We start from the raw sequence: 24,022 nt of genomic DNA on the forward strand, positions 1-24,022 counted from the left end.
CACTCCACACCTCATCCCCACACTGACACACTCCTCTCCACAGTCTCTCACCACCCCCATCATCACCCATTCACTGTCACTCCACACCTCATCCCCACACTGACACACTCCTCTCCACAGTCCCTCACCACCCCTTCACCCTCCATTCACTGTCACTCCACACTGACACACTCCTCTCCACAGTCCCTCACCATCCCCCATTCACTGTCACTCCACACCTCACACCTACACTGCCCTGCGGTGTTTTCATCTGCCCTGTTGCTACCTTGAAGAATTCCTCTTGCCGACAGTACCTTCATTTCCTATCAGAGGTCCCGTATTCCTGCACCAAACGTCACTTAATGTACACACGATCAGTCTACGTTTACAAGCTAATTGTACATATCACTTAAACAGTCATTTGCACATTGCATTTTATCGGGTTGCTTTGTGATAACTCGCTGTGGTCCGTCGCTGCTGTAAGGATCGATGTGTTGAATGTTCAGAGACAGTCTTCTCCAACACTCTAGGTGGGTGAGAGAGGGGGGGATGAAGTGAGGCTGGAAGGAGAGTGGGGGATGAAGTGAGGGGCTGGAAGGGGAGTGGGGGATGAAGTGAGAGGCTGGAAGGAGAGGGGGGAATGGTGAGGGGCCGGAAGGAGAGAGGGGGATGAAGTGAGAGGCTGGAAGGAGAGGGGGGGATGAAGTGAGAGGCTGGAAGGAGAGGGGGGAATGGTGAGGGGCCGGAAGGAGAGAGGGGGATGAAGTGAGAGGCTGGAAGGAGAGGGGGGAATGGTGAGGGGCCGGAAGGAGAGAGGGGGATGAAGTGAGAGGCTGGAAGGAGAGAGGGGATGAAGTGAGGGGCTGGAAGGGGAGAGGGGGATGAAGTGAGGGGCTGGAAGGAGAGGGGGATGAAGTGAGGGGCTGGATGGAGAGAGGGGGATGAAGTGAAGGGCTGGAAGGAGAGGGGGATGAAGTGAGGGGCTGGAAGGAGAGAGGGGGATGGTGAGGGGCTGGAAGGAGAGGGGGGGATGAAGAGAGGGGGATGAAGTGAGGGGCCGGAAGGAGAGAGGGGGATGAAGTGAGGGGCTGGAAGGGGAGTGGGGGATGAAGTGAGGGGCTGGAAGGGGAGTGGGGGATGAAGTGAGAGGCTGGAAGGAGAGGGGGGAATGGTGAGGGGCCGGAAGGAGAGAGGGGGATGAAGTGAGAGGCTGGAAGGAGAGAGGGGGGATGAAGTGAGAGGCTGGAAGGAGAGGGGGGGATGAAGTGAGAGGCTGGAAGGAGAGGGGGGAATGGTGAGGGGCCGGAAGGAGAGAGGGGGATGAAGTGAGAGGCTGGAAGGAGAGGGGGATGAAGTGAGGGGCTGGAAGGGGAGTGGGGGATGAAGTGAGAGGCTGGAAGGAGAGGGGGGAATGGTGAGGGGCCGGAAGGAGAGAGGGGGATGAAGTGAGAGGCTGGAAGGAGAGGGGGGAATGGTGAGGGGCCGGAAGGAGAGAGGGGGATGAAGTGAGAGGCTGGAAGGAGAGGGGGGAATGGTGAGGGGCCGGAAGGAGAGAGGGGGATGAAGTGAGAGGCTGGAAGGAGAGAGGGGATGAAGTGAGGGGCTGGAAGGGGAGAGGGGGATGAAGTGAGGGGCTGGAAGGAGAGGGGGATGAAGTGAGGGGCTGGATGGAGAGAGGGGGATGAAGTGAAGGGCTGGAAGGAGAGGGGGATGAAGTGAGGGGCTGGAAGGAGAGAGGGGGATGGTGAGGGGCTGGAAGGAGAGGGGGGGATGAAGAGAGGGGGATGAAGTGAGGGGCCGGAAGGAGAGAGGGGGATGAAGTGAGGGGCCGGAAGGAGAGAGGGGGATGAAGTGAGGGGCCGGAAGGAGAGGGGGGGATGAAGTGAGGGGCCGGAAGGAGAGGGGGGGATGAAGTGAGGGGCCGGAAGGAGAGAGGGGGATGAAGTGAGGGGCTGGAAGGAGAGAGGGGGATGAAGTGAGGGGCTGGAAGGAGAGAGGGGGATGAAGTGAGGGGCTGGAAGGAGAGAAGGGGATGAAGTGAGGCTGGAAGGAGAGGGGGGAAGAAGTGAGGCTGGAAGGAGAGTGGGGGATGAAGTGAGGCTGGATGGAGAGGGGGGAAAGAGGCTGAAGGAGGAATCATACTGGAGAGGACCATGGAAGAAAGACGAGGAGGAGAGACACTAGAGAGATGTGATGGGCAGTCATCAGGGAAGGCAGCAGAAGGTTACGAGGGAGGGCCACCAGAATGTGTGAAAAACAAAATCAGAGGTGAGGAAGGGTACGGAAGTCAAAGAAATCGATGTCAATGTCACCCCATCCGGACTGAGTTTGGCTTGTTCATTCAAAACCCGGTGAGTCCCGATGAAGGGTCTCGGCCCGAAATGTCAACTATTTATTCCCCTCCATAGATGCTGCCTGCCCGAGTTCCTCCAGCACTTTGTGTGTGTTTCTATGAGTAAGACTGCGGGTGATTTGAAGAGAGATTTCGTCATTGACAGTGAAGGTGGCTATCAGGATTTTCAGAAGGAATTTGACCAGCTGGGTTAGTGGGCCGAGTGGTAAAAGGAGTTTAATTCAGTTAAGTGCCAGTTTTGGCAAAGACAAGTTAGGGAACAGTTGGACTGTTGTAGAACAGAGGGACACAGGAGTGCAGGGACAGGGTTCCCAGAAAGTGGCGTCACGGGTAAACACAGAGGCGAAGGCAGCCTCTGGTGCGCTGGCCCTCATCTGTCAGGGCACTGGGTACAGTCGGGATGTTATGTCAAAGTCGGACAGTTCTGTGCAAGTTCTGTAAAGCGAAGATGCTTTCAAAGTAATGAATGAACAGTTTCTAAAAATAATTATTTTTTTTTTACGAGCAATAAACAGTAAAAGAAACTAAATCAAATATTTGGTGTGACCACCTTTGCCTTTAAGGCTGCACCAATTCTCTTAGGTACACTGCCATGCGGTTTTACAGGAAAATCGACTGGTATGTTGTTCCAAGCATCTTGGAGAACTTGCCACAGTTCTTTTACAAACATTGGCTACCTTGCTTGTTCCTGTCTCTCCGGGTAACCCCAGATGGTCATGGGGATGAATAAAGTATCTATCTATCTAATGGAGGGCTCTGTGGAGGCCACATCTTCTGAAATCATATAAAAATCTAGTACTGTACAAGAGGTTGCTGAGGCCACATTTGGAACAAAGATGCCACAGGTAGAGTGGGGGATTCCAGAAACAGCGGTTTATAGGGACCAGCTGTTCCTCTGTGCCCCGTGCTAATCTTTCTCCGCTTTTTTTGTCCCTCACCCCAGCATGGATGGAAAGTGTGCAAGGAGCCGGCCGGATTCGAACCCGCCCGGGACCATTTGCCTCAAAGTTTGGTGTTGATGCCACTACGCCACCAGCCCGCTTAATAAATAATAGTAACCTATCTTAATTTGTCTTGTAAATCCCTGATGCTTGTAGTTTTTGTGCATTTTATGTGTGGATAAACTTTTGTAGTTGTGATTTAAAAAGAAAGGAGATTTACGAGGATATTGCTGGGACTTATGGAGAGAGACTGAACAGCTTGGGGCTGTTTTTGTTGTGTGTAGGACAGTGAGGGGTGATTTTATAGAGTTATATAAAATCACAAGCGGCACAGGAAGGATGTACATGCACGGGTTGGGGAATCGAGTAATTTCAGGTAAGAGGAGAGAGATTTAATCCGAACCTGAGGGGCAACCTTTTCACCCGGAAGGTGGTCCGTATATGGAACGAGCTGCCAGAGGAAGAGGCGGGTCAATAAACACAGGCAGAAAGGTAGTTGGAGGTATATGCATAGTTAAGGCTTAGAGGGACATGGGCCAGAAAGGACTAGCATGGACCAGATGGGCCGAAGGGCTTGTTTGCCCGCTGAACAACTCAGTTCACCACTTTAATACTTCAACCAAGAGTGCGAGATGTGTTGTCACCCCCCACCTATGCAAACAAGACAGGCAGAGGGACCCCCCTTCCCCCAAATAGTCAACCCCAACCATCACACCTCCAGGCACAAATCTAGAAAGGCCCAACTTGGCGGAACTTACCGAGCTGAGCGTGACGGTGAGGTACAGGTTCTGCGGGCTGGCGTGCCTCTGGTGGGTGTGCGTGTCGTACCAGAACTGCCGGAGAAACACACAGAGTGGGCGCAGTTTAGAAGGGCGAGCTTGAGCGCGCGTCAGTGACCAGCGCGGTCCGAGGATCGCGCTGGGGGCAGCCCGCAAAGTGTCACCGGCGCCAGCAGACTGTCTCCGCAACTCACTGACCCTAACCCGTACGTCCCTAGGAGGGAAGCGGAGCACCTGGTGGAAACGGATAGGGAACCCCGATCTTCCAGTTGCTGGGGCTGTAAAGCGTTCAACGACCTGCCGCGCCACCACAGACGGGTCTTTTCCTGTGTAGCAGTTAGCGCAGCAGTGGTTCAATTCTTGCCACTGTTGTGGGGAGCCCGTGCTGCCCAGCTGCCTTCGTCTGAACAACTGACCGACTCACACCTACATCTCTGGGGCGCCACACACGGTAGCATCAGTCAGCGCAACGCCATTACAGCTCGGGAGTTCGATTCCGAAGCCGCCTGTAAGGAGTCTGCACGTTCTTCGTGAGCGTGTGCGGTTCCTCCGGCAGTCCAAAGGCGCACTGGTTAGTAGATCAAATGGTCATTGTAAACTGTGATTAGGCCTGAGTTAAATAGGTGGAGTGCTGAGCTGGGCCTGTCCCGTGCTGCACTTCTAAATTAAAAAAATAAAAGTCTTTGGATTGTGGGAGGAACCCCACACGATCACAGGAAAAGAAATTCAAGCGTTTTGCTGACTGCCGTGCTGCCGTCCGACCCGAGAAGGGCAGAGGGTACAGCTCTCACCTCGCCATTCCCTGGGAGGTAAACCAGCACACCACGGGCATTCTGCTCCACCACCGGGCGAACCAGGAGAGCGTTACCTGAAACGAGAAGGCAAAGGTGACATCTCTGGACCCTGCAGATGCCGGAAATCACCAGCGGCGCACACAGGACGCTGGAGGGACTCAGCAGGTCAGGCAGCGGCTACGGAGGGGAATGAGCAGCCGACGTTTCGGGCTGAGGCCTCGTCAGGTTTTGAACAAACAGGCCAAACTCAGGTCGGAGGAGCAATACCTTGTAGTTCGGCTGTGCAGCCTCCAACCCGATGGCACAAACATCGATTTCTCTGACTTTTGGTAACTCCCTCCTCCCTGCTTCTTTTATTTTTGTTTTTCCCCCTTCTGTTCCCCTCCTAGCCCTCACGACCAGCCCATCACCTCCCTCTGGTTCCCCTCCTCCTTCCCTTTCTCATGCTCCGCTCTCCTCTCCTATCAGAGCCCCCCCCCCCCCCCCCGAACAGGAGGGGTGACCCTCCCCAATGCTGTCCCCATGCCGGTCAGGGTCTGCGCTGGTGATATCTCCTCGGTTTCTCGGCGTGTCCCTCTGCCCATAACGTGATCTGCTCCTCTCTCCTAGATTCCTCTCCCACCAATCAGCACCCAGTTTCTCGCTTCATCGCCCCCTTTCCCCCACCCGCCTCATCTATCGCCTGCCTCCTCGTTCTGGCTTCTGCCCCCTTCCTGATTCACTGGAAAGGAAGGCGGAAGGGGAGGAGTGCAAACTGGCAGCTGCAAGTGCGAAGTGCGAGATTATAATGATGACGGTTGTTCTGATCGGTTACAAATAGAGGGATTAAACCTGGTGGCGTGTCATTTCAGCTTTCTGTACCCCCTGCTCACTGGCAGCAGCAAGATGAGATGATGGGGGGTGTTGACCTGCTGAGCTCCTCCAGTGTTTCTCTGGATTATACCATTCCCTCCGTGTATGGAGCGTCTGAAAGAACTGAGAATTCAAAGCTACTGGTTTCATTTGAGGAAGCCGCCAGGGACGGAGGGGATAGTGAGAAAGGGAGGGGAGGTTTGAGGTGACACTTACCAATCATGTACTGCTCGTCGAGGCCAAAGGTTTCAGTGTCTCTGGGGAACTCCACCCACATGGGCCTGGGGAGAAAGAGAAACCAGGGAGCTGAGTCACTGGAATGGTGCACGGGCTTCTCCCGGCCGACTTCGACAGAGCCGGCTGTCACATACAGTATCGGAGGCCACATGGTATGCAGCACTGTCACTGCTGGCGGAGGGGCGCGCCGGGAAACCAAGGAGACATCATCAGCACAGAGCCTGCCTGGCATGTCACCGTCACCCCTCCTGTTCAAGGGTGCTCTGAGTGCCCATTTCACTCCTAAACATCACCCCACCCGATCCACTGGACACAGGTGAAGCTATGGACACAAGGGGGCTCTGAGAGTCCACCACCCCAAAACATTACCCCACCTGATCCGTTGGCTCACGGACACGTAGCAGAGCTGGGGAAACAAAGGGAGTCTGTTGAAGTACATTTTACATGGGACAGCCTCAAAGAGGTCCATGTAAGGCCCTTACCAATCCCTACGCACACCTCCACACTCGTCTCACTCTGTTTAACCCACCACCAAGTCCCTCCCTCCAGCTTCTACCCCCTCACCTACACAAACCACCGATGCCCACTCCCGGGGAGGGAGGGAGGGAGGGGGAGCACATGGTCTCAGGGAGAACGTGCAAACTCTGCGCGCACACACACACAGTCTCTCACGCATGCACAGAATCTATCACGCACACACAAGTAGACTCTCTCCCACATACGTATAGCACAGAATCTCTCACGCACACACACACAGTGCCTCTCTCTCTCACACGCACACAGAATTCTCATGTACGCATACACAATCTCTCTACTTCCCCCACACAGTTCCTCACTCTCTCTCACACACACACACGTAAACTTACTGTTTACTATGAACAGTAGGGAGGTGGTGCTCAAAAAGCTGAAAGCCCTAAGCGTCTGAAGACCTAAGTCACCTGGATCAGATGAACTACACCCTAGGGTTCTGAAAGAGGAAGCGTTAAAGACTGTGTAGGCATTAGAAATGATCTTTCAAAAATCATTGGACTCTGGCATGGTGCCAGATGACTGGAAAATTGCAAATGTCACTCCACTCTTTAAGAAAGGAGGAAGGCAGCAGAAAGGAAATTATAGACCTGTTAGCCTGACCTCAGTGGTTGGGAAGATGTTAGAGTCAATTGTTAAGGATGAGGTGATGGAGTACTTGGTGACACAGGACAAGATAGGACAAAGTCAGCATGGTTTCCTTAATCTTGTCTGACGAACCTGTTGGAATTCTTTGAGGAGATTACAAGTAGGATAGATAAAGGGGATGCAGTGGATGTTGTATATCTGGGCTTTCAGAAGGCCTTTGACAAGGTGCCACACATGAGGCTGCTTACCAAGCTAAGTGCCCGTGGTATTACAGGGAAGTTACTAACGTGGTTAGAGCATTGGCTGATTGGTAGGAGGCAGCGAGTGGGAATAAAAGGATCCTTTTCTGGTGGCTGCCAGTGACTAGTGGTGTACCTCAGGGGTCGGTGTTAGGACCACTTCTTTTTATGCTGATTTAGATGATGGAACAGATGGCTTTGTTGCCAAGTTTGCAGATGATTTGAAGGTTGGTGGAGGGGCAGGTGGTGTTGAGGTAGGATGCAGAAGGGCTTAGACAGATTAGGAGAATGGGCAAGAAAGTGGCAAATGAAATACAATGTTGGAAAATGGAGACCTGTACCCCCTTGACAGAACTAGCAGAGTGCCGGGGTTTTGGCCCATGATGTTGTGCCGACCTTTGAACCTACCCTAAGATTGATGTAACCCTTCCCTCTCCATTTTTCTATCATCCATGTGCCTATCTAAGAATCTCTTAAATTTCCCTGCTTTTACCAGCATCTCAGGCATCCCCATTTTACATACGACAGTGGTAGAATTATCACCTGCCTGTTTACACTGAGTTAATGTCAATGATGGACGGGGTAAAATATGGGCGCAGAGTCAGACCATTTGGCCCATCGCGTCTTCTCGCCATTTCCCCGTGCCTTCTCCCTGTAACTTTTCTTGCCCTGACTGATCAAGAACCTATCAACCTTCGCTCTAAATATACCCAATGACTTGCCCTCCACAGTCTGTGGCAACTCCACCCTCTGGGTAAAGAAATTCCTCCTCATCTTTAAAGAAATATCCTTGTATTCTGAGACTGTGCCCTCTTGTCCTAGACTCCCCCACGATAGGGAACATCCTTTCCATGTCCACACTACTGAGCTTTCAATATTTGATAGGTTTCAGTGAGATCCCCCCCCTCATTCTTCCAACCTCCAGTGGATACAAGCCCAGAGCCACCAGATGCTCCTCGGACATTAACCCTTTTATTCCCAGAATAGTTTCTGTGGACATCCCGTGGTCCCTCTGCAATGCCAGCACATACTTTCTTAGACGATGGGCCCAAAACTGCTCGCAATACTCCCAGTGCGGTCAGACCAATGCTTTATAAAGCTTCAGTATAAAAGCTTCCTTGCTTTTATGTTCTGGTCCTCTCGAAATGAATGCTAGCATTGCAGTCGCCCTCCTCGCCAATGAAACCCCCGACACGGAGTTGATGCTACCCGTTACAGAAGCGGCTGTACGCGACCGAGGAAACAACGGCTTTCCTACCTCATGACGGGCTCGCCGGTCCTGTAGGTGTGATAGAAAGTGGTGTACCAGTAGGGGAGCAGGGTGTAGCGCTCCCGGACAGCCGCGCGGATCAGCTGCTTGTTGTCGTCGCCGAAGAGCCAGGGCTCGCGCCGCGGTGTGTCCAGGTGGGCGTGGGCCCGGAAGAAGGGCTGGTAGGCTGCGGCCTGGTACCAGCGCACCAGGAGATCGGTGCTGGGGTGCCTGAAGAAGCCACCGACGTCCGCTGCGGAGCCGAAGTTGGGAAGTTTAGAGACGACGACCCCAGGGCTCTGTTTAAACGTTAACAATGCCCCCACCCATGTCTCGAAACAAGTGACAGTCCATTTGATCCCTCCCTCCTGTGCTAGCTCTACAAACCCTCTCCCATTTCCAGCCACTGCCAATCCCTTCATTCAGCACTGTGTCACTGTGCAATAGCTCCTGGGTTCAAACGTTACCACTAGCGCTGTGCAGGCACCCATCTGTCTGCGTGTGAGTGCAAGCGTGTCTACGTGAGCACGTCTGTGTGTGCGCGTGTGCAACGGCCTCTCTATTTGCGGGCAAGAGTGCAAATGTGCGCACATGTGTATGTCCTGTGTATACACGCATCTCTGTTATACGTCTCTCTACATGTGTCTGTGTGCAGGAGCGTTTGTGCACGTATGGTCGGCCCTCCTTATGCGCGGATTCAACCAACCGCGGATCGGGAAAACCCGGAAGTTCTCTCTCCAGCACTCGGTATTTGAGCATGTACAGACTATTTTTTCTTGTCATTATTCCCTAAACAATACAGTATAACAACTATTTACATACATTTACATTGTATTAGGTATTATAAGTAATCTAGAGATTATTTAGAAGTACAGGCAGTCCCCGGGTTATGAATGAGTTCCATTCCTGAGTCCGTCTTTAAGTTGGATTTGAAGTCGGAACAGGTACATCCGGTATTATTTAGCGTCAGTTTGTCAAACGTTTGTCTTAGTATATAGTATACATTTTACCTTTCTATGCATATAAAACACTGAAGAAACGTATGTATTTCAATAATTAAACCACTGTGTTGCTTAGTAATAATTGTAGCTTTCATCGGGGCAGGGCCTTTCACATTCTCCATTAAAATTGTTCCGATCGTTGACTGACTGTAGCCTAATGCTTTTCCAATGACCGATGGCGTTTCACCTCTTTCCAATCGCTTTATTACTTCCACCTTATTTTCAGTCGTGATCGTGGTTATTTTTGTGAAAAGAAACACTGCGGATTCAGAGCTGCGCCTGCTCCTAAAGTCCACCGCACTGAGACAGGTTAAATAAGGTCCAGGGTTCTGCTGGGTCCTAAAGACCCCCGCATTGGTCAGGCTAAATAAGGGACCTGAGCATCCGTGTTTTTTGGTATCTGCGGGGGGTCCCGGAACCAATCCCCCGCGGATAAGGAGGGCTGGCTGTACATGTATTCTTATGTACTTGCATGTGCAAGTGTATGTCTCTCTCTCTCTCTCTACACGTGCAAGAGGGCCTGTGCTTATATGTATGCCTGGAGAGGGATCAAAGAAGGTTCACGAAAAAGATTCCCGGATTGAAAAGCTTGTCACACGAGGAGCGTTTGACGGCTCTGGGCCCGTACTCACTGGAATTCGGACCTCATTGAAACCTATTGAATATTGAAAGGTCTCGATAGAGTGGATGTGGAGAGGATGCTTCCTATAGTGAGGGAGGCTAGGACCAGAGGACACAGATAGAGTGGATATGGAGAGGATGTTTCCTATAGTGGGGGAGTCTAGGACCAGAGGACACAGATAGAGTGGATGTGGAGAGGATGTTTCCCATGGTGGGGGAGTCTAGGACCAGAGCACACAGATAGAGTGGATGTGGAGGGGATGTTTCCCATAGTGGGGGAGTCTAGGACCAGAGGGCACAGATAGAGAGGATGTTTCCCATGGTGGGGGAGTCTAGGACCAGAGGGCACAGATAGAGAGGATGTTTCCCATGGTGGGGGAGTCTAGGGCCAGAGGACACAGATAGAGTGGATGTGGAGAGGATGTTTCCTATAGTGGGGGAGTCTAGGACCAGAGGACACAGATAGAGTGGATGTGGAGAGGATGTTTCCCATGGTGGGGGAGTCTAGGACCAGAGGACGCAGATACAGTGGATGTGGAGAGGATGTTTCCCATGGTGGGGGAGTCTAGGACCAGAGGACACAGATAGAGTGGATGTGGAGAGGATGTTTCCTATAGTGGGGGAGTCTAGGACCAGAGGACACGGATAGAGTGGATGTGGAGAGGATGTTTCCTATAGTGGGGGAGTCTAGGACCAGAGGACACGGATAGAGTGGATGTGGAGAGGATGTTTCCTATAGTGGGGGAGTCTAGGACCAGAGGACACAGATAGAGTGGATGTGGAGAGGATGTTTCCCATGGTGGGGGAGTCTAGGACCAGAGGACACAGATAGAGTGGATGTGGAGAGGATGTTTCCTATAGTGGGGGAGTCTAGGACCAGAGGACACAGATAGAGTGGATGTGGAGAGGATGTTTCCCATGGTGGGGGAGTCTAGGACCAGAGGACGCAGATACAGTGGATGTGGAGAGGATGTTTCCCATGGTGGGGGAGTCTAGGACCAGAGGACACAGATAGAGTGGATGTGGAGAGGATGTTTCCTATAGTGGGGGAGTCTAGGACCAGAGGACACGGATAGAGTGGATGTGGAGAGGATGTTTCCTATAGTGGGGGAGTCTAGGACCAGAGGACACGGATAGAGTGGATGTGGAGAGGATGTTTCCTATAGTGGGGGAGTCTAGGACCAGAGGACACAGATAGAGTGGATGTGGAGAGGATGTTTCCCATGGTGGGGGAGTCTAGGACCAGAGGACACAGATAGAGTGGATGTGGAGAGGATGTTTCCTATAGTGGGGGAGTCTAGGACCAGAGGACACGGATAGAGTGGATGTGGAGGGGATGTTTCCCATGGTGGGGGAGTCTAGGACCAGAGGACACAGACTCAGAATAGAGGGGTATCCTTTTAGAACACTCCGCCAAACGGTTTGAGATGCGCCTACTTTAAAATCATAAACAAAGTGGATGAACTTGGAGCGTGGATCAATACATGGAACAGTGATGATGTAGCCATTACAGAGACTTGGATGTCTCAGGGACAGGAATGGCTTCTGAGTGTGCTGATCTTTAGATGTTTCCTTTAGAAAAACAGAGGGCTGTGGGTAACCCTAGGTAATTTCTAAGGTAAGGACATGTTCGGCACAGCTTTGTGGGCTGAAGGGCCTGTATTGTGTTGTAGGTTTTCTAGGTTTCTGGAACAGAGATGAGGAGGATCTTCTTTCGCCAGAGAGTGGTGAATTTGTGGAATTCGTTGCCACTGGCCAAGTCTTTATGTATATCTAAGGCTGATAGATTCTTGATCGGTCAGGGCATGAAGGGATACGGGGAGAAGGCAGGAGATTGGGGCAGAGAGGAAAATGGATCAGCCGTGATGAAATGGCGGGGTAGATTCAATGGGCCAATATGTTATGGTCTTACGGTACGTTTCTCTCATCGGTCTTTCTACGTGCACACAAGCGGGTTTACCTGTGTGTGGAGTTTCTATGCTCCTCCTGTGATCGTGTCCTCTCGTTCCCTCCCACATCCTGACAGCATGTGTGGCCAGCGGGTTAACTGGTCGCTCTGAACTCTCCCCGAAGCGTGTGGGTGAGGGGTAGAATCCAGGGAGAGTTGGCGGGAATGTGGGGCGAAGTTTTTTTAAAATGGGTCGAGCAGGGGATTTGTGCAGAGAAAATCCGATGGGCCGAATGGCCTGTGTCCCTTCACCACTTCCCTTATAATCCAACATTCCCGTATCTAGTTTCACTGTCGACCTCACCCAGTCCCCGCGGGAGAACAAGAACCAAGCCGCATAAAATAATAATAATTCACAGCTCAGGGACAGCGCACAGCACCCCCCACCCCCACCCCGTTCCAATCCCTGCGAACTAACCTCCGCAGAAGGAGATGCCCGCCAGTCCCAGGGACAGACACATGGGCACCGACACCTTCAGGTGGTCCCACTCGGCCGAGTTGTCGCCCGTCCACACAGCGCCTGCAGGAGGAAAGGGAGAAATGAGAGCAGCGGCAGAAGCAAGCGCACGCCAGAGCAAACCCTGCAGTATACCCCGCCGCCCAGACCCACTCACACCCTCTGCAGACACGTGCAGTTCCAGCAATCACTTCCAGACAACGGGATACAGAAGCGAGGAGGGAATGCTGAGGCCTTGGTCAGTCCACACTTGGGAGCTGTGAGCAGTTTTGAGCCCCGTATCCAAGAAAGGATGTGCTGGCATCGGAGAGGGAACAGAGGAGGAGGAGGCTCTCAAGCATGATCCCAAAAATGGAAGTGAAGTGTTTGATGGTCTGGGTCTGTACTCGCTGGAGTTTAGAAGAATGGGGGGAGGGGGCAGAGTCTCAGTGAAACAGATTGAATATTGCAAGAGAGTGGATGTTGAGAGGATGTGTCTTATAGCGGGAGGGTCTACGACAAGAGGGCACACCCTCAGAGTACAAGGACGTCCCTTCAGAAGAGACACGAGGAGGAATTTCGCCAGAGGGTAGTGAATGTCTGGAATTCATTGCCACAGACGGTGGTGGTGGCCAAGTCATTGGGAGCTTTATAGGTTCTTGACCAGTAATGGCATCAAAGGTTACGGAGAGAAGGCAAGGGTTGAGAGAGGAAAATAAATCAGCCATGATGTAATGGAGGGACAGACTCGATAGGCAGAATTGCCTAACCCTGCTAGGTTTTATCGTTTTTTAGTTACACCCATCCCACTCCCATCAGCAGCATCCACACCAGGACAACCAGACTCAAAATCAGTTCCTTTCCCCAAGCAGTGAGGCTGATCAACCCCTCCGCCCACAAGCCCACTTCTCTGCACCCCCAACCACCACTACTTTATCGTTTCCTGTCAGAGTCACCCTACGTACACTCCTGTGCTTAGCGTTACTTCAGGGACGTATGCACTCAAAATAATGTTATGATACCAGCCCCCTCCTTTGTGAGAATTGCAAGAGCCCTAGAAAAGGGGGGTCAATGACCCAAAAGAGAGAGAGAGAGACAGGCTGAATGGACACAGGAAATGGAAAGACATTCCACTGGGACAAAAGCTGGTGACTGTGGCATTGTTCTCAGGAGACACCTGGGAACTGCAGACGTGCCAACTCGCAGGGACATTGTAAAGCCCTCGGGCAAAGTGGGCTGGTTGAGAGAGAGAGGTTGCATCACCTGCAACCTGATTGACACCTGAGATCCCGTGAGGCAGTATAAAGAAGGGTCTGAAGGAGGACGACCCTCAGACGCACCAAGGAGACACCAAGAAGCACGATAACGCTTCCCGTGGGAACGGGAAGCCATTTTGAAATAAGCCACGTGCGTTAAATTCCGAATGCGGGGTTTGTGGCTGGAACCAACGGAAGATCGCTTTTAACTAACAACGGGGAAGATCGCTCCCCTGATTCCATGGATGTTTTGGGCAAGTTTTTCCGTTTATCTCTCTCTCTCTCTCCAACACGTGAAACCAAAAGGGAAAAGCCTGCAGACTTCAGAGTGACTCTTTATATTTCCAATTGGACTCAGTATTATACCCTAGACAACGAAAGAGCTTATTTCTGAGTGATTATTAATGTACCTGCATTTTAGATTGAGTATTGACGCATGTTATCTGAATGTTTGTATTAACCTTAATTTTTGTGCCCCTTTATTAATAAAACTTTTGAAAATAGTACCATTGGACTTCAACTGACATATCTATCTTTGCTGGTAAGTGAAACCAGTTACTGGTTTCATAACAAGGCCCCCACTTGTTATGAAACCAGTAACTGGTTTCACTTACCAGCAAAGATAGATATGTCAGTTGAAGTCCAATGGTACTATTTTCAAAAGTTTTATTAATAAAGGGGCACAAAAATTAAGGTTAATACAAACATTCAGATAACATGCGTCAATACTCAATCTAAAACGCAGGTACATTAATAATCACTCAGAAATAAGCTCTTTCGTTGTCTAGGGTATAATACTGAGTCCAATTGGAAATATAAAGAGTCACTCTGAAGTCTGCAGGCTTTTCCCTTTTGGTTTCACGTGTTGGAGAGAGAGAGAGAGATAAACGGAAAAACTTGCCCAAAACATCCATGGAATCAGGGGAGCGATCTTCCCCGTTGTTAGTTAAAAGCGATCTTCCGTTGGTTCCAGCCACAAACCCCGCATTCGGAATTTAACGCACGTGGCTTATTTCAAAATGGCTTCCCGTTCCCACGGGAAGCGTTATCGTGCTTCTTGGTGTCTCCTTGGTGCGTCTGAGGGTCGTCCTCCTTCAGACCCTTCTTTATACTGCCTCACGGGATCTCAGGTGTCAATCAGGTTGCAGGTGATGCAACCTCTCTCTCTCAACCAGCCCACTTTGCCCGAGGGCTTTACAATGTCCCTGCGAGTTGGCACGTCTGCAGTTCCCAGGTGTCTCCTGAGAACAATGCCACAGTCACCAGCTTTTGTCCCAGTGGAATGTCTTTCCATTTCCTGTGTCCATTCAGCCTGTCTCTCTCTCTCTCTTTTGGGTCATTGACCCCCCTTTTCTAGGGCTCTTGCAATTCTCACAAAGGAGGGGGCTGGTATCATAACAATAAGCTTTCTTATTTACTTATATTCATTGCTTTTTGCTATTTGTTCTCTTTATCCTGTTGTGTTTCTTTTGACGCATCCAATCCAGAGTAACAATTATTATCTTCTCCTGTACACTTGAGTCATCTCTGCTCCGCCCGCCAAAAGCGGGACTTCCCTATGGCCACAATCCCCGTTCCCGTTCCGATGTGTCGGTCCTCTCGTGCCACCCTCAGGGTGGAGGAGCGACACCTTATCTTCCATCTGATGGGTTTCCAACCTGATGATATATTGATTTCTCCTTCCGGTCAACAAATTCCCTCCCCACTTTCCCACCCTGACCTTTTACCTCTCCTCACCTACCCATTACTTCCCCCTGGGCCCCCCCCCTTTCCCTTTCTCCTACAGTCCACTCTCCTCTCCAATCGGATTCCTTCTTCTCCAGTTCTTTACCCTTTCCCACCCACCTGGCTTTAACCTATCGCTTTCCAGCTAGCCTCCTTCCCCTCCCTCAACCTTTTCATTCTGGCCTCTTCCCCTTCATATCCAATCCCAAAACGTCAACTGTATATTCATTTCCAGCGATGCTAACTGACCGGCTGAGCTCCTCCAGCATCACAGAAGGCAATCCTGATCTCTCAGCAGACTCCCCCGCCGACTTCTCTTTCAGCGTGCACGACGGCACGTTAGAGAGAAATCTGCTTTGGAAACGTTGTGAAGCTCGCGGCTGACGCGGAGATTGGTGGCGTTGTGGAGAGTGCAGGAAGTTGTCAGAAGTTACAACGGGACATTGACAGGATGCCGGGCTGGGCTGAGCAGTGGCAGATACAGGTCAATCGAGAAAAGTGTCATTTTGGAAGGTCAAATTTGAAGTTAGAATACAGTTAATGGCAGGATCCTAAGCAGTGTAGGGGATCTAGGGGTCCACGTCCATAGAACCCACAGTTGCTGCACAAGTTGATAGGTTGGTTAAGGCCTATCTGTGTTGGCCTTCATTTGTCAGGGGATTGAGTCCAAGGGCCCCGAGGTAATGTTGCAGCTCTATAAAACTCTCTGGTTAGACCACACTTGGAGTATTGTGTTCAGTTCTGGTCGCCTCATTACAGGAAGGGATGTGGAAGCTTTAGAGGGGGCGCAGAGGAGATTTACCAGGATGCTGCCTGGATTAGAGAGCAGGAAAGGTTGAGCGAGCTGGGGCTTTTCTCATTGAAGGAGGACGAGAGGTCAGTTGATAGAGATGTATAAGAGGCACAGATCGAGAGGACAGCCAGAGACCTTTTCCCACTGTGAAAACAGCTAATATGAGGGGCATAAATTAAGATGATTGGAGTAAAGTATGGGGGGGGGGGGAGAATGAGGGGATACCTGAAGTAACTGTTTTTTTATATATACACACACACACAGACAGGTGTGGATCACAGTACCAGAGTGGTGGTAGAGGCAGATATGTTAGGGACATTTAAGAGACTCCACGGATGAAGGAAAAATGGAGGTGCTCGGTTTCCCCCTAACTCCGTTGCACGTGACACCTGGGCAGTTCGCGATGTGCGCGGTCAGCGAGGGAGCCCTTACCGTAACGCTGGGACCCGGCGAAAAAGCCTCTGGTGAGGACGAACGGCCTCTCCGTGCCGCCGGAGCGCAGGATCTGACCCTCGGCAGTGGCCATTTGCTGCACAACGAGAAGAGGGGAATGAGGAGTCAGTTCCCGACAGGCATAGTATCCGGAGGGTGATAAAACAGTGAGCAGGCCTTCCCGATGCATCCAGACTTTCACGCAACCAATCCGACAGGCCATCTCAAAGTCAAAGTACGCATTATCAAAGCACGCACATGTCACCTTAAGATTCATTTTCTTGCAGGCATTTACAGGAAAATGACAATACAATAGAAGTTATGAAAAACTGTACATAAACAAGGACTGACCAACAGCTAATATAATGCAGGTAGGTGGAACCGAGGCCAGGGTAACATCAGACATGATGTTCTGCATGATGGAGCAGGCTCAATGGGACAGATGGCCAACTCCTCCTTGTTCTGACGTTGACTTAAACAGCTCACACACGGTTGGTTTGGGAGCCTAGAACCCCAACCCCAGGGGAAACCCATGCCATCCAGATGTGTGAAGAATGTCCTTGAAAGGATTGAAAGAGTGTATGTGGAGAGTATGTTCCTATAGTGGGGGAGTCTAGGACCAGAGGACACAGATAGAGTGGATGTGGAGAGGATGTTTCCTATAGTGGGGGAGTCTAGGACCAGAGGACACAGATAGAGTGGATGTGGAGAGGATGTTTCCTATAGTGGGGGAGTCTGGGACCAGAGGACACAGATAGAGTGGATGTGGAGAGGATGTTTCCTATAGTGGGGGAGTCTAGGACCAGAGGACACAGATAGAGTGGATGTGGAGAGGATGTTTCCTATAGTGGGGGAGTCTAGGACCAGAGGACACAGACAGAGTGGATGTGGAGAGGATGTTTCCTACAGTGGGGGAGTCTAGGACCAGAGGACACAGATAGAGTGGATGTGGAGAGGATGTTTCCTATAGTGGGGGAGTCTAGGACCAGAGGACACAGATAGAGTGGATGTGGAGAGGATGTTTCCTATAGTGGGGGAGTCTAGGACCAGAGAACACAGATAGAGTGGATGTGGAGAGGATGTTTTCTATAGTGGGGGAGTCTAGGACCAGAGGACACAGATAGAGTGGATGTGGAGAGGATGTTTCCTGTAGTGGGGGAGTCTAGGACCAGAGGACACAGATAGAGTGGATGTGGAGAGGATGTTTCCTATAGTGGGGGAGTCTAGGACCAGAGGACACAGATAGAGTGGATGTGGAGAGGATGTTTCCTATAGTGGGAGAGTCTAGGACCAGAGGACACAGATAGAGTGGATGTGGAGAGGATGTTTCCTACAGTGGGGGAGTCTAGGACCAGAGGACACAGATAGAGTGGATGTGGAGAGGATGTTTCCTATAGTGGGGGAGTCTAGGACCAGAGGACACAGATAGAGTGGATGTGGAGAGGATGTTCCCATAGTGGGGGAGTCTAGGACCAGAGGACACAGATAGAGTGGATGTGGAGAGGATGTTTTCTATAGTGGGGGAGTCTAGGACCAGAGGACACAGATAGAGTGGATGTGGAGAGGATGTTTCCTGTAGTGGGGGAGTCTAGGACCAGAGGACACAGATAGAGTGGATGTGGAGAGGATGTTTCCTATAGTGGGGGAGTCTAGGACCAGAGGACACAGATAGAGTGGATGTGGAGAGGATGTTTCCTATAGTGGGGGAGTCTAGGACCAGAGGACACAGATAGAGTGGATGTGGAGAGGATTTTTCCTATAGTGGGGGAGTCTAGGACCAGAGGACACAGATAGAGTGGATGTGGAGAGGATTTTTCCTATAGTGGGGGAGTCTAGGACCAGAGGACACAGATAGAGTGGATGTGGAGAGGATATTTCCTACAGTGGGGGAGTCTAGGACCAGAGGACACAGATAGAGTGGATGTGGAGAGGATGTTTCCTATAGTGGGGGAGTCTAGGACCAGAGGACACAGATAGAATGCATGTGGAGAAGATGTTTCCTATAGTGGGGGAGTCTAGGACCAGAGGACACAGATAGAGTGGACGTGGAGAGGATGTTTCCTACAGTGGGGGAGTCTAGGACCAGAGGACACAGATAGAGTGGATGTGGAGAGGATATTTCCTACAGTGGGGGAGTCTAGGACCAGAGGACACAGATAGAATGCATGTGGAGAAGATGTTTCCTATAGTGGGGGAGTCTAGGACCAGAGGACACAGATAGAGTGGATGTGGAGAGGATATTTCCTACAGTGGGGGAGTCTAGGACCAGAGGACACAGATAGAATGAATGTGGAGAAGATGTTTCCTATAGTGGGGGAGTCTAGGACCAGAGGACACAGATAGAGTGGACGTGGAGAGGATGTTTCCTATAGTGGGGGAGTCTAGGACCAGAGGGCACTGATAGAGTGGATGTGGAGAGGATGTTTCCTATAGTGGGAGAGTCTAGGACCAGAGGACACAGATAGAGTGGATGTGGAGAGGATGTTTCCTATAGTGGGAGAGTCTAGGACCAGAGGACACAGATAGAGTGGATGTGGAGAGGATGTTTCCTATAGTGGGGAGTCTGGGACCAGAGGACACAGATAGAGTGGATGTGGAGAGGATGTTTCCTGTAGTGTGGGAGTCTAGGACCAGAGGACACAGATAGAGTGGATGTGGAGAGGATGTTTCCTATAGTGGGGGGAGTCTAGGACCAGAGGACACAGTTAGAGTGGATGTGGAGAGGGTGTTTCCTATGGTGGGGGAGTCTAGGACCAGAGGGCACTGATAGAGTGGATGTGGAGAGGATGTTTCCTATAGTGGGAGAGTCTAGGACCAGAGGACACAGATAGAGTGGATGTGGAGAGGATGTTTCCTATAGTGGGAGAGTCTAGGACCAGAGGACACAGATAGAGTGGATGTGGAGAGGATGTTTCCTATAGTGGGGAGTCTGGGACCAGAGGACACAGATAGAGTGGATGTGGAGAGGATGTTTCCTATAGTGGGGGAGTCTAGGACCAGAGGACACAGTTAGAGTGGATGTGGAGAGGGTGTTTCCTATGGTGGGGGAGTCTAGGACCAGAGGACACAGATAGAGTGGATGTGGAGAGGATGTTTCCTATAGTGGGGGAGTCTAGGACCAGAGGACACAGATAGAGTGGATGTGGAGAGGATGTTTCCTGTAGTGGGGGAGTCTAGGACCAGAGGACACAGATAGAGTGGACGTGGAGAGGATGTCTCCTATAGTGGGGGAGTCTAGGACCAGAGGACACAGATAGAGTGGATGTGGAGAGGATGTTTCCTATAGTGGGGGAGTCTAGGACCAGAGGACACAGATAGAGTGGATGTGGAGAGGATGTTTCCTATAGTGGGGGAGTCTAGGACCAGAGGACACAGATAGAGTGGATGTGGAGAGTATGTTCCTATAGTGGGGGAGTCTAGGACCAGAGGACACAGATAGAGTGGATGTGGAGAGGATGTTTCCTATAGTGGGGGAGTCTAGGACCAGAGGACACAGATAGAGTGGATGTGGAGAGGATGTTTCCTATAGTGGGGGAGTCTAGGACCAGAGGACACAGATAGAGTGGATGTGGAGAGGATGTTTCCTATAGTGGGGGAGTCTAGGACCAGAGGACACAGATAGAGTGGATGTGGAGAGGATTTTTCCTATAGTGGGGGAGTCTAGGACCAGAGGACACAGATAGAGTGGATGTGGAGAGGATGTTTCCTATAGTGGGGGAGTCTAGGACCAGAGGACACAGATAGAGTGGATGTGGAGAGGATTTTTCCTATAGTGGGGGAGTCTAGGACCAGAGGACACAGATAGAGTGGATGTGGAGAGGATGTTTCCTATAGTGGGGGAGTCTAGGACCAGAGGACACAGATAGAGTGGATGTGGAGAGGATTTTTCCTATAGTGGGGGAGTCTAGGACCAGAGGACACAGATAGAGTGGATGTGGAGAGGATTTTTCCTATAGTGGGGGAGTCTAGGACCAGAGGACACAGATAGAGTGGATGTGGAGAGGATATTTCCTACAGTGGGGGAGTCTAGGACCAGAGGACACAGATAGAGTGGATGTGGAGAGGATGTTTCCTATAGTGGGGGAGTCTAGGACCAGAGGACACAGATAGAATGCATGTGGAGAAGATGTTTCCTATAGTGGGGGAGTCTAGGACCAGAGGACACAGATAGAGTGGACGTGGAGAGGATGTTTCCTACAGTGGGGGAGTCTAGGACCAGAGGACACAGATAGAGTGGATGTGGAGAGGATATTTCCTACAGTGGGGGAGTCTAGGACCAGAGGACACAGATAGAATGAATGTGGAGAAGATGTTTCCTATAGTGGGGGAGTCTAGGACCAGAGGACACAGATAGAGTGGATGTGGAGAGGATATTTCCTACAGTGGGGGAATCTAGGACCAGAGGACACAGATAGAATGAATGTGGAGAAGATGTTTCCTATAGTGGGGGAGTCTAGGACCAGAGGACACAGATAGAGTGGACGTGGAGAGGATGTTTCCTATAGTGGGGGAGTCTAGGACCAGAGGGCACTGATAGAGTGGATGTGGAGAGGATGTTTCCTATAGTGGGAGAGTCTAGGACCAGAGGACACAGATAGAGTGGATGTGGAGAGGATGTTTCCTATAGTGGGAGAGTCTAGGACCAGAGGACACAGATAGAGTGGATGTGGAGAGGATGTTTCCTATAGTGGGGAGTCTGGGACCAGAGGACACAGATAGAGTGGATGTGGAGAGGATGTTTCCTGTAGTGTGGGAGTCTAGGACCAGAGGACACAGATAGAGTGGATGTGGAGAGGATGTTTCCTATAGTGGGGGGAGTCTAGGACCAGAGGACACAGTTAGAGTGGATGTGGAGAGGGTGTTTCCTATGGTGGGGGAGTCTAGGACCAGAGGGCACTGATAGAGTGGATGTGGAGAGGATGTTTCCTATAGTGGGAGAGTCTAGGACCAGAGGACACAGATAGAGTGGATGTGGAGAGGATGTTTCCTATAGTGGGAGAGTCTAGGACCAGAGGACACAGATAGAGTGGATGTGGAGAGGATGTTTCCTATAGTGGGGAGTCTGGGACCAGAGGACACAGATAGAGTGGATGTGGAGAGGATGTTTCCTATAGTGGGGGAGTCTAGGACCAGAGGACACAGTTAGAGTGGATGTGGAGAGGGTGTTTCCTATGGTGGGGGAGTCTAGGACCAGAGGACACAGATAGAGTGGATGTGGAGAGGATGTTTCCTATAGTGGGGGAGTCTAGGACCAGAGGACACAGATAGAGTGGATGTGGAGAGGATGTTTCCTATAGTGGGGGAGTCTAGGACCAGAGGACACAGATAGAGTGGATGTGGAGAGTATGTTCCTATAGTGGGGGAGTCTAGGACCAGAGGACACAGATAGAGTGGATGTGGAGAGGATGTTTCCTATAGTGGGGGAGTCTAGGACCAGAGGACACAGATAGAGTGGATGTGGAGAGGATGTTTCCTATAGTGGGGGAGTCTAGGACCAGAGGACACAGATAGAGTGGATGTGGAGAGGATGTTTCCTATAGTGGGGGAGTCTAGGACCAGAGGACACAGATAGAGTGGATGTGGAGAGGATTTTTCCTATAGTGGGGGAGTCTAGGACCAGAGGACACAGATAGAGTGGATGTGGAGAGGATGTTTCCTATAGTGGGGGAGTCTAGGACCAGAGGACACAGTTAGAGTGGATGTGGAGAGCGTGTTTCCTATGGTGGGGGAGTCTAGGACCAGAGGACACAGATAGAGTGGATGTGGAGAGGATGTTTCCTATAGTGGGGGAGTCTAGGACCAGAGGACACAGATAGAGTGGATGTGGAGAGGATGTTTCCTATAGTGGGGGAGTCTAGGACCAGAGGACACAGATAGAGTGGATGTGGAGAGTATGTTCCTATAGTGGGGGAGTCTAGGACCAGAGGACACAGATAGAGTGGATGTGGAGAGGATGTTTCCTATAGTGGGGGAGTCTAGGACCAGAGGACACAGATAGAGTGGATGTGGAGAGGATGTTTCCTATAGTGGGGGAGTCTAGGACCAGAGGACACAGATAGAGTGGATGTGGAGAGGATGTTTCCTATAGTGGGGGAGTCTAGGACCAGAGGACACAGATAGAGTGGATGTGGAGAGGATTTTTCCTATAGTGGGGGAGTCTAGGACCAGAGGACACAGATAGAGTGGATGTGGAGAGGATGTTTCCTATAGTGGGGGAGTCTAGGACCAGAGGACACAGATAGAGTGGATGTGGAGAGGATTTTTCCTATAGTGGGGGAGTCTAGGACCAGAGGACACAGATAGAGTGGATGTGGAGAGGATGTTTCCTATAGTGGGGGAGTCTAGGACCAGAGGACACAGATAGAGTGGATGTGGAGAGGATTTTTCCTATAGTGGGGGAGTCTAGGACCAGAGGACACAGATAGAGTGGATGTGGAGAGGATTTTTCCTATAGTGGGGGAGTCTAGGACCAGAGGACACAGATAGAGTGGATGTGGAGAGGATATTTCCTACAGTGGGGGAGTCTAGGACCAGAGGACACAGATAGAGTGGATGTGGAGAGGATGTTTCCTATAGTGGGGGAGTCTAGGACCAGAGGACACAGATAGAATGCATCTGGAGAAGATGTTTCCTATAGTGGGGGAGTCTAGGACCAGAGGACACAGATAGAGTGGACGTGGAGAGGATGTTTCCTACAGTGGGGGAGTCTAGGACCAGAGGACACAGATAGAGTGGATGTGGAGAGGATATTTCCTACAGTGGGGGAGTCTAGGACCAGAGGACACAGATAGAATGAATGTGGAGAAGATGTTTCCTATAGTGGGGGAGTCTAGGACCAGAGGACACAGATAGAGTGGATGTGGAGAGGATATTTCCTACAGTGGGGGAGTCTAGGACCAGAGGACACAGATAGAATGAATGTGGAGAAGATGTTTCCTATAGTGGGGGAGTCTAGGACCAGAGGACACAGATAGAGTGGACGTGGAGAGGATGTTTCCTATAGTGGGGGAGTCTAGGACCAGAGGGCACTGATAGAGTGGATGTGGAGAGGATGTTTCCTATAGTGGGAGAGTCTAGGACCAGAGGACACAGATAGAGTGGATGTGGAGAGGATGTTTCCTATAGTGGGAGAGTCTAGGACCAGAGGACACAGATAGAGTGGATGTGGAGAGGATGTTTCCTATAGTGGGGAGTCTGGGACCAGAGGACACAGATAGAGTGGATGTGGAGAGGATGTTTCCTGTAGTGTGGGAGTCTAGGACCAGAGGACA

The 24,022-nt window shown here is 51.1% G+C and overlaps 2 protein-coding genes across 6 annotated transcripts in view; one reads left to right on the top strand and one right to left on the bottom strand.

Moving 5' to 3' along the window:
* The window catches only part of trpt1 (tRNA phosphotransferase 1), a 38,430-nt gene extending 35,015 nt beyond the window's left edge, over positions 1-3,415 (top strand). For both annotated transcript variants that reach the window (XM_073031414.1, XM_073031415.1), the window contains exon 8: positions 3,276-3,415. In XM_073031414.1, coding sequence (XP_072887515.1) covers positions 3,276-3,400 — 125 coding nt within the window. In that variant the 3' untranslated portion in view covers positions 3,401-3,415. The remainder of the gene's footprint in view (positions 1-3,275) is intronic.
* The window catches only part of LOC140717725 (neutral alpha-glucosidase AB-like), a 105,983-nt gene that overhangs the window by 9,595 nt on the left and 72,366 nt on the right, over positions 1-24,022 (bottom strand). For all 4 annotated transcript variants that reach the window (XM_073031413.1, XM_073031412.1, XM_073031410.1 and 1 more), the window contains 6 exons: positions 16,752-16,848; positions 12,528-12,629; positions 8,549-8,792; positions 5,915-5,979; positions 4,844-4,920; positions 4,032-4,106 (listed from right to left, as the gene is read on the bottom strand). In XM_073031413.1, the coding sequence (XP_072887514.1) occupies positions 4,032-4,106; positions 4,844-4,920; positions 5,915-5,979; positions 8,549-8,792; positions 12,528-12,629; positions 16,752-16,848 (660 nt within the window). The remainder of the gene's footprint in view (positions 1-4,031; positions 4,107-4,843; positions 4,921-5,914; positions 5,980-8,548; positions 8,793-12,527; positions 12,630-16,751; positions 16,849-24,022) is intronic.

This window comes from Hemitrygon akajei, chromosome 28 (genome assembly GCF_048418815.1).
Source record: "Hemitrygon akajei chromosome 28, sHemAka1.3, whole genome shotgun sequence".
Classification (NCBI taxonomy): Eukaryota; Metazoa; Chordata; class Chondrichthyes; order Myliobatiformes; family Dasyatidae; genus Hemitrygon; species Hemitrygon akajei.